Below are 14752 nucleotides of genomic sequence, written 5' to 3' on the forward strand. Positions count from 1 at the left end.
TCGCTATCTTCAAATCCATCTTAACAAAGAAAATCAAAACGATTTGCGATGGGTGATCCAATTCTTCAAGGATAGCGAGGGTGTCCAAATGTTGAACACCTTACGTTGGGCCCTTCCGGAAGCAGATGTGATTTTCTTCACCGACGCTTGCATGACGGGCATTGGTGTCTGGGAGCCGAGTTCACGTAATGGGAAGTATCTCATCCTGCCGCCCCCACCTCGAAATATCTTTTGGGCCGAGTTACTGGGTGTTGTATTGGCAATAACAATCGGTATCGCCAACGGAGCAAAGAAGATTTTCATTCATTGTGACAACAGGAACGTGGTCAATCTTTTTAGGACTCATGCACCGAACAGGATTGTTCGTCCCTTATTCTGTTCCTGCGTTCATCAATTAGTTTTGTCTAAGGTCGACGTTAAAGTCAGACATGTCTCAGCAGAAGACAACTCAGAGGCTGATAAATTATCTCGCATAAAATCTGTTCTAATGGTTAAGGACCACAATATTCTTTGTCATGCCATTAATGCAGATTCAATCGCCTATTTAAACATCGACCCGTCTCTCTCATCCGGCGGGAAAGAAGTCAATTTAGATTCTCTCGAACTATCGGAAGAAGACCCAGACTCCATCGCCGATTCGTCTTCATCATGGGTAAATCCAAAAGTGTGGTTAAACCCAAACCAAGGAAGCCTTTTCCGAACATTAGTGTAGAAGAGTTACAACATATGTCAATAGAAGATTGTCGTAACTCCGTCCAAGATTCTTCTCTTTTGAAATACAAGTCCGGTTTTAAATGCTTGGCTAAATTTTGTATTCATTTCGAAAAAGACCTTAGCCCAAACAAAAATGACTTATGTGAATTTATTACTTGTCTCAGTTGCATGATTTCTCCTCGATCAGTCCGCGCGTATTTAACCGGTATCAAACATATTTTCAATCGCGACTTTCCTTCAATCACTTGTCAAACCAACCATCCAGACGTCAAGAAAACGATGAAACACTGCTTGGCTAATTACTCAAAGCCAGTAGTTAGAAAAAATCCCCTTACGCTGGTTCAATTGGTTTCGGTTGTATCTAAGTCCTCTCATTCTTATGATGATAAACTATTTTTAGCAATGCTGAGCGTTGGTCTTGGAGGTCTTCACCGTTTGGGAGAAATGACAGTCCCTAATTCAGCAAAACTTCTCGACGCAAGGAAAATTATTTTACGCTCATCTTTTCGATTCTCAGCTTGCAAGAAATTCATGCAGTATCACCTTCCATATTCGAAAGGCGATAGAAATTTTTTAGGTGCTCCAGTGGTCGTTCAAGAGTTTTATAATTCCCCCGCCTGTCCTATTTGCTTGATGAAATCTTACCTCCGTCAACGCGATTCCAACTTCATATCTTCACATGAACTTTTCTTAACTTCATCAGGCACTCCTCCAACTCGTTCCTGGTTTCTTTCTCGATTCCATCTTCATTTCGACAAATCTTTTTCAGGTCATTCTTTGAGGTCGGGAGGGGCGACAGCCATGGCTCAAGCTGGCTCAAACATGGAGGCGATCAAGAGCGCAGGTCGCTGGTCGTCTGACACGTTTTTAATTTATACTCGTGGTCACGTTGCCTTACGATTACCGGAAAATCAGAACCATGTAATCGGGCACGTGGCTCACATTGGGTCTAGAGTCTCGTTTTGATAGTGAGTTTTTGGTTTGTGTTTATTTGTGTCATAAGCTTTTACGCTTGGTCACTTTGGTCAATGGCTTTTAGCCTTTTCTGGTGCTGGTCAATGGTTTTTTATTAAAAACCTTTTTTTTGCTTGTGTCAATGGCTTGCTGCCTGCGTTGGCTAATGGCTTTTCAGCCTACAAATGTGTTTGGACTGGTTTTGTTGTGTTCATATGACTGACAATTGTTTTATTTTGGCGCTATTTCTTTTTTCCCTCTCCTTCTTCACCACTCTGATTTACGGCTTATAGGCGGGTCAGAGAGGGTGTGATATTTTTTATTATTTCAAGCAATTTATTACCCTAGGCATATCGCCCAGGGTTTTGTCCAAACACTGTTCTCTTGATTTTTTAGTATGTTTCATACTAAGTTTCGTGAGTGAAGAATCCACATTTCCCTCAATTCAAAAGACAAGGGAATTGGTAAATAAAAGAGCCACTGCATATGAACCAGCTCCAACCTTGTCTTTACATTTTCTTGAATTACTGCTACTGGATGATCCATGGAGTTCTGTTTCACCTCTCCTCAAAGCTTGTGTACATATCTCAGAAAAAGGTGAAAATGATCAATCATGGATCACCTGACAGCTTGAGTTACCAGAGAAGTACAGGGGAGGTTGAAGTTTAAGTACATGAAATGGGTCTTTCAAATTCCCATACCACATCTGGCTTAAAACAAAGGTTTGTGTTGAGTAAATAACATAACACTACAAAAAATATCACATTTTCTGGGCAGAAAACATAGATATTGATATACAAAATCATTGAGAGTCAGGAAGAGAGCAATAAATACAAAAAATATGCACATGATTCCTGGTGTTGGGAACTGAAATCATAGTATTTTTTTGTATCTTTAGAGTGTATATTGATGAATGTACCAACCAAAAAAAACCATGATTGTCAGATCTTGACCTGTGACAGATGCTGAAATTTGCTTCCTGAGATTCAAGAGAACAATTTGAAAGCAAAACACTTGACTGCTAGTTCATTAGACAGCTGAACTCTGTCTCCAGAGCTTTCCTCAAGGCATTCCTAGATGTCTACACTCCATACCCCCTAATAAATATGGACTCATTAATGCTCTCTGCTTATTTGAAGCCACCCACTATCATACCCAACAGCTCTTGTGGTGTGTGAAAAGATGTTGACTTAGTAAGTAGCTTTGATTATGGCACGTCCCTGAGCTATGAGGAGGATGGATGCCAAAGACCTAGCTCATGGATACAACAACTTTATTCAGCCGGATTTCTTTGACAAAGGTATGGGTTTCTCAATGAAAAGACTGTATCCTGACTAATTTGTAGTTATTATTGGTCAGATTCCGGTCTCATAAATATGTCAAGAGGCTTGATGCATAATGATATTTATAATTTTCCATGATGTTACTTGTGCTTGATGAATGATTGCTGGGCTTTTGTGGAATCTGTGATTCAGCTGAATAAACTCATCACTTGAAATGTGCCACCAATAAGCTCCAATAATCTCTTGAAGAGTAATATGATGATAGGGTGTATCACCAAAGGACAGAATTTGACATAGGCATCCAACACATTTTTTTGCTTGAACATAATGATCTAGCAAAAGTATCAAGCTGTGTGATTGGATTTGCTCTTTCCATTGGCCCATTGAGATCATAGTCTAATCCCTATATTTTGAGTAATCAAACAAAAGAGCAAAATCAGCACTTTTTTCTGATTTGGCATCCAATATATAGATTAGCTTTTTGCATACAACCATGATTTTGTCAGGATTCAATCAAGGCATGAAATAACACTTAATCCCATGAAGCCCAAAAGCTTTGACTAATGATTCATCTATATTTTTCCATGCCAGTCAATAGGGAAGATCAAATGTATCAGATTAGACGGGGTTTGAAGACAACCGGTACCAAGAGATCTCAAAACTGTTTCCCAATAGTCTTTTCCATACTTGAGAGTTGTAACCAAGGTTTAAACAGTTTGAAAGATTGGTGATTGAAGTCAAAGAAAAGAGTTTGGATCTGGATCTACCGTGAAAGACAAGCTTCGTATAACACAATGCTGTGGCAACGTCATATTGATGATCACAGTTGGAAAGTTATTTGGAATCAAATTTATAAAAAGACCTTGAAGGGTGTCCTTCAGAGGTTCAATGGCCATTCTGATAGCTGAATTTGGAGAATATGTGACATATCCTATCACTTTCAGAGTCCCTTTAGTGGTTTAACACAGATCAGAAATTGCATCAATGTTTCCATTGGAATGTTGAAACCGCAGATGTCGTAGCTTTGGCAGGGAAAGGGTTGTAGGATGTTGTAGGCACATTCCATGGTCGGCAAGCGCCTGGTTTCGGGTTGCGCTACGAAGAACTCGATGATTATGTATAGTGATTCGATTGAAAGCCATTTGTTTCCAAGTTTGGTGTTTGAATGAAAAGACTGATTTATTTACCATGTCAGAGGATTTTGAGAAAGTGGAATGAAGTTCTTGGTCAAGATCTCGAATGATTTGTCTGGTTGATGACGTCATACTGAATCGAGATCGCGGATGACTGACAAGACAACTGATGAATTTTATCATCACACCTTGTCCCGCACTCCAAGTCATCTCCCAAAGATGGGACTTTATCCTAAAACTTACAATCATCAGCCTTCAAACTCTGATATCTCAACCAGATCAGCCTTTCGGACTAACAGGGATCGTTCCAGTCTCCTTAGCGTAATCGGTTTCGCGGCCATCACCTTCGTTTTTTATCAATCAATCATACCATCTCAACGTCATCCTTGGAATAGCATTCAAACTATTCTGACCGACCTCGTTTCTCGCCCATTCAACTTTGGTCTCATATTTCCTTCCTCAGCACCAACCAGTGAACATGACTTCGTTCTGGGGTTCTCAGCGTCTTCGATTCAAACTATCGTCCGTCGATATACGTCGAGGTCTCATCTTGCGGGTACTTCCGGCGACGAACACACTGCTTCATTGACTCAAGCGACTTGGGAGAAGTTACTTGGAATCAAAGCCCAGGGAGATACGCACGTCTTTGATGCGGGGACACGACGAGCTCGAAAGATGTTATACAGCAAAGGATCGAAGCCCCGAGTTTGGACTGATCGTTACTATCCACTTGTTACTTTCCCTGGAAATGAAAGTTTGATCGTCTTACGGAACGCGACCTCAAATACTACCATCTTCACCGCATCCCTCTTCGAAAACGCTCACCAGACTGATCCAACAGCTAGAAATGGTTCCGCTCAATTTCCAGCATTTCATGGCTTTAGCCACCCGGGCAAAGCTTCAGGATCGCTGGTGTATGTTAACTACGGTCGTCTGGAGGATTTCGAACGACTTCAGGCTAATGGAATCAGTGTCAAGGATCGGATTGTACTGGTACGATATGGCGAAATATATCGAGGTCTGAAAGTGTCGTTCGCCGAACAGTTTGGCGCCAAGGGAGTGATCATATACACAGATCTCGCAGAAGACGGGGCTTCAATGGCAGGCCAGGTTACATATCCTGATGGTCCAGCACGTGAACAATCTAGCATTCAACGTGGAAGTGTTGAAAATCTTTCAATGCAACCTGGTGATCCACTCACACCTTTTATCCCGGCTTACAAACATGCTAAGCGTGTAGAACCAAAAAGCATACCTGGTATACCATCTTTACCAATCAGTTGGAATGATGCTCAACCGTTATTGAAAAGCCTGGAAGGATTTGGAAAGTGTTTGGGGCACGATTGGAACGGATTCGGGCCTTTTGAGTATTTCACTGGCCCTTCTAATGACACCAATGTTCAAATCGTCAACGATGTCACCAACGAGGTGGCAACGATTTGGTATGTTCAGACGTATATCTCTGAAAACCGGTAATTTGCTGACTCTAGATATGATTATGTATGGCCTCAATAGGAACACGTATGCATTGATACCAGGGCACATAACGGACGAGGTGGTTGTGATTGGAAATCATAGAGATGGTTTGTCAATCATTTCACTACTGGCGCTTGCAATTTATTTCCAAATACCCAATACCTACTATACCCGTGTATCTCCATCTATCCAGCCTGGATCTTTGGCGCTGGGGACCCCAATAGCGGCACTGCGGTGATTACCGAAATCCTCAAGTCCTTTGGAAACTTGATGAAGATCGGCTGGCGTCCACGCCGAAGTATCCTGTTTGCCAGCTGGGATGGTGAAGAACTAGGATTGATTGGCTCTACGGAGTTCGTTGAAGATCATCAGAAATGGATCAAGAGAAATGTAGCTGTTTACTTAAATACTGATATCAGTAAGTTTTCATGTCATCATGTGCATTCCTTGGGTGTCTCAAGCTTTATTGACCTGTATACCTTAATATTGGCGTTTCAGGTGCTGCGGGTTCCCAACTTGACATTGGCGCTTCACCCTCGCTCGTCCCAGTTTTCCTCGATGTATCAAAGAAAATTGAAGACCCAGAAGATGATCAGCGTACTTTATACGACCGCTTAGCATCTCAGCAAAATTCTACAAATGAGATATCCATAGGTCCATTGGGTTCAGGAAGTGATTTTACACCTTTCCTTCAACACGTTGGCATCGCATCAGCCGATGCAGGGTTCGGTCCTGCAGATGGGGATCCAGTGTATCATTACCACTCGAGTTTGTGACATGGTTCCTTGATCTCTCGACTTCAAAAAGAAGGGTATTGTACATGTGGCTGATTTTTTGACATCTTACCTTCCTTGTGATCATCAGTCTATGACTCGACGTATTGGATGGAAAAATTTGGCGATCCGGGCTATAAGCGACATCTTGCGGTAGCTCGGCTGCTCGGTTTGGTAACATTGCGTTTTGCTGAATCAAAAGTTTTACCAATTGACTTGAAAGCCTATGGTAAAGCTTTGAAAGGTTATATCAATCATTTACCCACCTCAAAAGAAGTTGATTTTACATCATTGAGAAAAGCTGTTGATAATCTCTGTTTAGCTATAGAGCATGTAAAACCAAAAAAGATAAGAAGGTATAATAAACTTTTGAAATCGTTTGAGAGTGGGTTTATTGATCTAGTTGGTTTAAGAGGTCGAGCTTGGTATCGGAATTTGATTATTGCACCTGGGATTAATTTGGGATATGGAGCTACACCTCTTCCGGGTTTGAATGAGGTAAGATTGTGTTTAAAACATGAGATCATCAATTGACAGGTCAATAGCTGATTTATTTTTAATTACATGTTTAATTTTTGACAGGCTATTAAAATTTATAAAAATTCAAGTTTAGCTACTATAGAATTAAATCGAGTTGTGAAAGTGATTGATAATAATAGGAAAAAAGTGAATGGATTAAATCAAAAAATATACTGTTTGAAAAAACATCGTCATGCAAATTAGGTTTTTTTCGTAAATGAATTTGTATTACATGTTTAATAGGGATTTGTGACCTAGAGATTTTTTGGGGGGGTTGTAGGATATGAAGAATGTATTAAATTATCATTGATTGATTTTTAAGCTATTAGGGGGTTACAAGTCAGAAAATGTTTGTGAAACTTTTTAAAAAACGGACAAGTTGTTTAAATTTTATGGTGCTTTTTTTCTGCAAATATACAGTCAACAGCATTTGGGACACCTAAAATGGTGTCCTGATTTTATTAAATTTATGGTATAGTTTGTAAGATAGGACAACTTGTTGGACTGTAAACTACTGTAAATTTCTTGACTTGGAATCCCCTATTATATGTCCCATTTTCTTAGTAGAAACTTTTGGGTTTGATGGATGTAAGATGTATTTTCTGTTGAGATGGAAGTTTTTGACCATCACCCTGTACAACCAACTTGACTCATTGTGTTGTGTCAGACCAATTGAACAAGGCCAACAAGATGATGATGCATGTCTAATCCAAGATCCATATAGGCAATGAGGCAGCTGTCCATATTGATGGTAGCATTGGTTGCTTTGTTTATTAGGGAAGTGTTGACATCTACCTCATTGTCTGTATGAATTTTGAAAAGGACATGGATGTCCACTTTGTAGGCCTTCTTAAATTGATCTGGTGATAAGGTCACTCAACACAATATCTGGGTTAAGTGGTTCAAATCTTTCTGGAGTGTTGTCTTTCATCAAGGGTTGGTCAAAAGGTCACCAGGCATGAATGCACCTTGAACATGATGAAGGCCTGAAAGTGCTCATAGATCACAGTCACCAGTCACCACATTTGACCAATTTAAGTGGTTTGTACGTTGCACTGTGTCTAGTGGTGAGGACATATATGAAGAGATGGGTTCAGTTCAGTAGGGGGGCTCAAGTCAAGCAATGGCAATTTTGCAGCTTTTACTGTAAAAACAAAATCACAAATTCATAGTTTTGCAAAAAATCCAAGAACTTGTAATTTTGTTAACTACATCCCAAATTTTTATAAGCCGCAAATTTACACAAATATTTGGCAAGAAGAAAACCCAAACAACTGTAAAACAAAAATGAAACCCTCCTATTTGAAATAGCTCAAGTGGTTCCAAAGGTAGACATATGAATATCCTTGAGCACTTCAGGTTGAAATCTACAGTAATTTTGATTGGTCCAAGTGTGAAATTTTAGTTTTGCTGTATGGTACACAGCAATAGGTTTTGATTTATCTCTGGAACTAATCAAGATGTTTGTATTCTGAGGAGATATTTCAAAAGAGATTCAAGTTCATGCTTCTTAATATTGAGATGGGAGCATGTAGAAATCATAAAAAAAGGTTTTCTAATGAGACTGGTTTTGGGCAAAATGCCCCAACCAGCTATCTCACACCATTCTTTTGACTTTATGTAGGTGTAAGAGCATTCACAATGGTCCACCTATTGTGTGGGGTCTCACACATTTAGGGGGTCAAAAAACTGCTACAGTGGTCCTGCAAAGTACAAGGTGTGTCATTTAGAGCACTTCAACTTTGATTGAGAGTCTTCGAATCTGGGGGTTTGTAGGGGCTGTTGAGTGCACTCATCAGGAGTACATAACACACATTCAAGACATTGACTCCAATGATGATTTTGATCCACTCAACATCAGAGTAAAAGCACATGGAGCATTTAAGCAAAGTTCTTCTACCCAACAACACCTGGATTTGAGTGCTCTGGTGTCCACGCACTTGTTTTCCAACCCCCCTCATCGGAAAATTTAGGTTGCGGATCCAAGACCCCTCAAAATCACTAGATTATTGTGGATCTCTGAGTCCCTTGTTTGAGCAGGCTGGTAGGGCTCAAGAGGGACTCAGTGAAGTTTGCCTAATGATGGATGACTCATGAGATGTTTGAATTCCAGTGTGTGACCTTTTATTTTGTTATTCTACCCGATCGAATCTCGGGTCAATCTGAGGGGCCCCAGACTGTATCGGGCCGGATATTCGTCACACAGCCTTGGTTCGAAATTTAATCAACGACCAAAAGTACCTCAACTCTCCTCAACTCTTAACCACCAACATATTTCACTCAAATCGATCTCCAATATCCAACACAAACCAGATCTAACCTATCCTCAACTCAATCAGCACCAAAAGACGTATCAAAAAAATGATAGGATCAAGTTCAAATGATAAATTACCATATGCAGCTGATGTATCGATTTCATTAAGTACAGAAGAATTAAAAGTATTAAGACAACAATATCAAACAGAAGAAAGTAAAGGATGGGTTTCGATTCAAACTAAATTTAATTTAGCTTGGGGTTTGGTTAAAGGAAATGTTAAGAATGGTGAAGTTTCTGAAGGGATTGCTATCTTTATGGGTATGTGTTTTTGAAATTTATCGATTCTTGAATATGTATGTTGGGTTCTTTTGGATTGATTTCTTACTTTTTTTTTGTTTTTTTTTTGGTTTCTTTTTAGATGTTTATCGTCAAGAACCTACTAGGAGAAGAGAATGTCTTTATTATCTTTCTTTAGGTCATTATAAATTAGGAAACTATGGTGAAGCAAAGCGATTTATTGGTAAGTTTTTTTTTCTCATGAAGATTCTATAGTGTTAAAGAATCGAAATGATTAATTGATGGTTTTTCCCTTGTTTTCTTCTTCGAATGTCAATGTGATGGAAAACAGATTTATTGTTAGAAAAAGAACCAAGTAATCTTCAAGCTAAATCACTTTCTGAATTAATTACCAAAGGTGTCACTACAGGTAATACATTTTCAAGTGGATCAAGGACTGTTGAATAGAGCTCTGACTGATGATGTTTTCGTTTTCGTTTTCTTTAGAGGGGTATATTGGGATGAGTTTAATGGGAGGAGCAGCAATTGTAGGTAGTATACTTTTAGCAAGTTTCTTCAAAGGAGGAAAACATAAATGAAATCTAGGTGATCACAATCGGTTCTCGGTCTTAACTCTTTGATCTGTTTTATGTCAGAGGTTAGATATTGGAATGTCCTTTACTTATTTCTTCATGACACCTATCAAATCTCATCACCTCTTTTTGACTTGATTGTATATCATGATTCTCTGTTTTTTTTTCATCTGAGCGCATGATTTTTCAAGCTGTACATTATCTCTTCTGATTCCTTTATATATCCCTCTAAGTCATTTGTTCGATGCTCTTCTTTTATCAATTTATATTCTATAGTCTAGGATTTATATGAACGATTTGATTAGAAAGTTGGTCTGTTGATTGATATACAAACAAGAAAGTTCAGGGATCTTTTTGATTGTTTGATGAGAAACGGGTTCTATGGTCTTTCTGAGGGAAAAAATCGATAGTTTGGTTTGGTGATTATGTTCAAAGTGTTCATGATGAGAAAGCGTCTTCAAAGGCTTCTTCATACATATCTATCTTTTGGCTACAGTTCATGACGTCGGATTTGATGACATCATCTTTCAATTCTCTGTTTACCACTCAAGGCCGAGAGGAAGTCTCTTTACCCTCTTTACCATCATCATCCTTCCTCCCAGTCACTCTCACGTTCAATCTCGGAGTCCATCTTTTATTATTTTCAAACTACCTGCCGTGACGAAATACTTTCAGTATCTGTAAGAGGAACTAAGAATGAAGACAACTTTGGACCTGATGGAAAGAAGTTTACAATGCTGAGCAAGCTTGGTGATATCTTTTGTCTATAAGTAATCCAAACGCACTCCATTTTAGATTTCTCCTTACGAAAATCGATTGCTTGAGTGAAAAACAACAGCATCGAGATCCATAACGGTGAGTATTTCGCTTGACTTGTTGCTAAGGTGTTCTTCGATCTATTGTGCACTTGTTTACATTTTCTCGCATGCTAGTAACATACTTTGTTGCTTCACTTTTGTTATTTGTTATTGATTTTCACATCTCATTGAACTTGAACTCATGAAGTTCTTCAACGATTTCTAAATATATCTGATTGAAAAGGTTGCTTAAATGAGAAACCATCAAGGGATTAATTGAAGACAAGATGGATTTACTCATCGACCATGTTTTATAACTTTCTCTCCATAACAATTCAGTGAATCATCACAAACTCATCGAATTCTCATTCTCATCTTGATGCTAATCCAGATTCCATATCCTCTCTCCCTATCCCTATCTCCGAGCTCAGTCACCCATCCAATCTACCTAAAGTCCAACTCATCCAACACACTCACAGTTATCATCGTCTTCAACTTCAAATTGAATCAACATTAATCTTCTTTTAATCTAATATCTAGACTTCCATCAGACCTTTCAATCAATCTTGTCTCTAAAGAAACCTTCATTCTCCAATTCGAATATTGTACTCAACTTCTATGGATCATTCAAACTACTTTGATCGACTTGCAGCAGGATCATCAAATCAATCTCACAATGTCTATCACCTTAATAAAACAGATTATAATTCAAGTCAATCATTAGATTCTAATTCGAAATCATCTTACGCAGAATCTCAATTTAAATCAAACTCATTGAATCAGCCTTCAGAACCTGATATCAAAGGAAACCCTTCGATAGGGAGATCTTCTTATTCTACTGAGAACCAAGATTGTGATATAAAAGAAGATAGTCATGAGGGGTTTAAATCTATGATTTCAGATTCAAAAAAATTCAAACTAGATTTAAGTTTTAACAGGATAGAAAATTTAAATGATCAACTTCAATGTAAAAGTCCTAAAAGTTTAAATTCAAATCAAAAACAACATCAAGATCAAGACTTATTACCAACATTACCGGTTTCACCTTTACCTTTACTTTCAATTAAGAATGATAAACCAATCAATTCAAAAGAATTAAAGAAAATTTATTCTAATTGGGAATTTCCGATCAGAACTGATTCACCTAGAGGTTTAACTTGGGGACCATTTAAAGATGAAAGTAAAATCAAGCCGGTAAGAACTAGAAGTCAACATCAAACCAGTCGTAAGATTTATGTGATTCTTAAACCATTGAATGAAAATCGAAATCAAACTCAAACTGGAGAAGAAGAAATTGAAAAGGAAATCAAACTCGAAAGTGAAGGATCAGGTTCGAATTTAATTCAAAAAGATCTTGTTGAAATCAATTCGACTGAAAAACCCATCAAACCTGAAATCATAATCACTTCAACACCTAATCATCATCATGATCATCATCCAACATTAAAATCAAAAAAATCAAAACGAACTTTCGAAATCGAAACCGAACTTGAAAGTCAACTAGAAACCAATCACAAACGAATCAAACCATTTCATGATGAAAAAAAAGAAGAATTGAATCAACATTTAGGATTTTGTTTACCTGATTATCTTTTGTTTCTTGATCCTATTCAAATTATTAAAACTAATCATCGGATCATTAAGGATCAAGAATTAATGGATATCGAAATTAAGGCTTGATCTTTTTTTATCTCTTTGAAAGGTGAGTATTTCTTTATTTTTCTTGTGAATGATTTCATTTATTGACTGTTCTTTTGGTTTTTGATCCCTTTTCAAATTCAGATAAAAGGTTTTTCAAAACTCTCTCAAAATGAGTTCCAATACATCCTTTGTTTTCTTTTCTTGTGTAGCCAGTAAATTGTATCATTTTGTTTGTATTCCTATTTCCATTTTTTCCTAACAAGTATCAAAGGTTTTAAAATAATCAAATAGTATTAGATTTTTATCTTTCTAGATTTTTTTCTCTTGGAAGTAACAGAGTTTTTCTTATTTTAGTATTATTTAGATGTTATGCAGAAATGTTAATCGATTTATCTCCCCTCAAGGGTTTACCTTTGAGAACCTTTGTGTTTAAAAAAGTAACCTTTATTGAGTATCATTTGGGTTTCATAATTTTTTTCTTTGGATCATTTCACAGGATAAGATAAGAGGATGCTCATAGCTTGTGCCAGTAGCCTTCAGTCAAATTGTAGAGGAAGGCACTAGTTTCTGGTATTAGAGGTAAATAAATGGATGCCATGGGATCATGAGTACCAGGTACTATAACTCGGATACCCTCAGACGTTTTGAGTGGTAATGTATTGGTGTTGAAGTTTTCAACTTCAACACCACCCACTCTGAACTCCATCACCTCTAGTGCTGGAACCCTCCTTGATTGAGTTGAAACCACAACTCATTTCCTTTTTTTCACCCTCTCACCTCCTGGATGAGAAGGCCCCCCAAGGGTTTATTGTGATTGCCACAGAATGGGTACCCATTAAAGAGGAATACGAGCTTACTCCAATAACCGGGTAAACCTTCTGGGTCTACCCCCACACCTGCAAAAGTAGTTTTACTTGACTTGTATTTTAATTTAGACAACTACCTTACAGGTTGCAAGAATCAGATAAGGGATTTCCTATAATGCATTAAGTTTAATTATAATGTATTGAATTCAATCAAGTTATAGTACATGTGAGAAGTTTACAATAAACCTTCTCCTTAGATTACCTATACAATAAGCATTCCCCCCTTGTAGTAGCGGCAAGATAAATTGAAGGGTCTTTGTGATTGGTTTTTTGAAAAGTTGAAGTGGAGATGATAAGGCATTTTAGATTTGGTCAGGAAATGTAAATTGTTTGTCAATGGGCTTTCTTTTCTATTGCCTTGGACTTTTGCTTACATATATCTATTCGAGTGCCTGTAGCCATCCCTGCACATATGGTAATGATTTGCTTTAGAAACACAGGTGGGGTTTGAGTTTATGTATATGGAATTGTCTGGATGATGATCACATATGATAAATGAAGTTCATTGGAGTATTTTGTAGGGTTTGCTTAAGAAGTCTTTAGTAGCAACTTGTATATGTTTCATGCCACAAACATAGTCCAATGTGATTTATTTAAGAAAATTGTGACTGGCATATGGACATGATAAGATTCTTGTATTCAGAAAACAGATGTTCATGATGCTGAAGGTCAAGAAGCTCACAGAACTTTAATAATCAAATACATATGCATGGTACACTGGACATCAGGGACTGGGCAAAGCTCTGCAAAATTGTAACTCAAATGTAGTTGAAAGCAAGTTGCAAACAGTTAAGCCACTGTTCAATCAATATAAAATTTCCCTATTTTTTTAGTAAGCTTTATGGCACTAGAGAAAATAGGGTGGCGCACAGCCATGACCCTCCTTAAGACGAGCTGTGTATTCAAATTTGCCCCTCCCACCTCAGCCAAAAGCCTATGGCAGAACGCTTCTGGACAGCCTGATATACCTTTCACAGGTTGCTCTGGCTTTGGTTTTGGTGAAATCATCTGAAAGTCGGGGCTCTTGGGCTTGCAGGAGACATTGTGACACCTCCTCACAGTGCCCGTTGAATGCGTCCTCAACGTTGAGGTCACAGCTAGGGTGTAATTTTGTTCGTATTTTGTTCGCATATGTAACACATGTCTTTGAGAAACACGAACAAAGGCCAGGTTTCGCTCAGAGACAAACAAAGGTAACTTTACTCTTACTCAAAGTTGTTCAGCCCCTTCTCCCTGAGTGCTCACCTACCGTCAGGGACTCCAAGCCAAACTACTCAGTTCCCACTCAAGTTTGAGTTTGATTTTTTATCAAAGCAATTTGTTTTGCTGTTTTATCGGGTCAGTGCACTTCATAGTTGTTTTGTTGTTGTCTTTAAACATAATGTAGCTCCCCTGTTTGCTTCACTTGTCCACTTCAAGCTTCAAACCACTTTGTATTGAGCATCTGTAATAAAGATCTTAGCCTATAGA

At 38.2% G+C, this 14752-nt stretch overlaps 3 protein-coding genes across 3 annotated transcripts; all 3 read left to right on the forward strand.

Moving 5' to 3' along the window:
* Window positions 1-4303: 4303 nt before the first annotated feature.
* On the forward strand, window positions 4304-7056 carry MELLADRAFT_88704 (glutamate carboxypeptidase; the record flags this gene model as incomplete). Its single annotated transcript, XM_007412011.1, has 6 exons — window positions 4304-5526; window positions 5600-5667; window positions 5754-5978; window positions 6059-6328; window positions 6425-6831; window positions 6916-7056. 6 exons carry the CDS (start codon window positions 4304-4306, stop codon window positions 7054-7056), a joined length of 2334 nt encoding a protein of 777 aa, XP_007412073.1.
* A 2157-nt stretch (window positions 7057-9213) lies between these two features.
* Window positions 9214-9984, forward strand: MELLADRAFT_108313 (uncharacterized protein; the record flags this gene model as incomplete). The annotated part of the gene is made up of 4 exons (XM_007412012.1): window positions 9214-9427; window positions 9528-9629; window positions 9738-9815; window positions 9893-9984. 4 exons carry the CDS (start codon window positions 9214-9216, stop codon window positions 9982-9984), a joined length of 486 nt encoding a protein of 161 aa, XP_007412074.1.
* A 1409-nt stretch (window positions 9985-11393) lies between these two features.
* On the forward strand, window positions 11394-12455 carry MELLADRAFT_108314 (uncharacterized protein; the record flags this gene model as incomplete). The annotated part of the gene is made up of 1 exon (XM_007412013.1): window positions 11394-12455. One exon carries the CDS (start codon window positions 11394-11396, stop codon window positions 12453-12455), a length of 1062 nt encoding a protein of 353 aa, XP_007412075.1.
* Between the last annotated feature and the right edge of the window lie 2297 nt (window positions 12456-14752).

The sequence above is a fragment of the Melampsora larici-populina genome, assembly GCF_000204055.1.
Source record: "Melampsora larici-populina 98AG31 unplaced genomic scaffold MELLAscaffold_28, whole genome shotgun sequence".
Lineage (NCBI taxonomy): Eukaryota > Fungi > Basidiomycota > Pucciniomycetes > Pucciniales > Melampsoraceae > Melampsora > Melampsora laricis-populina.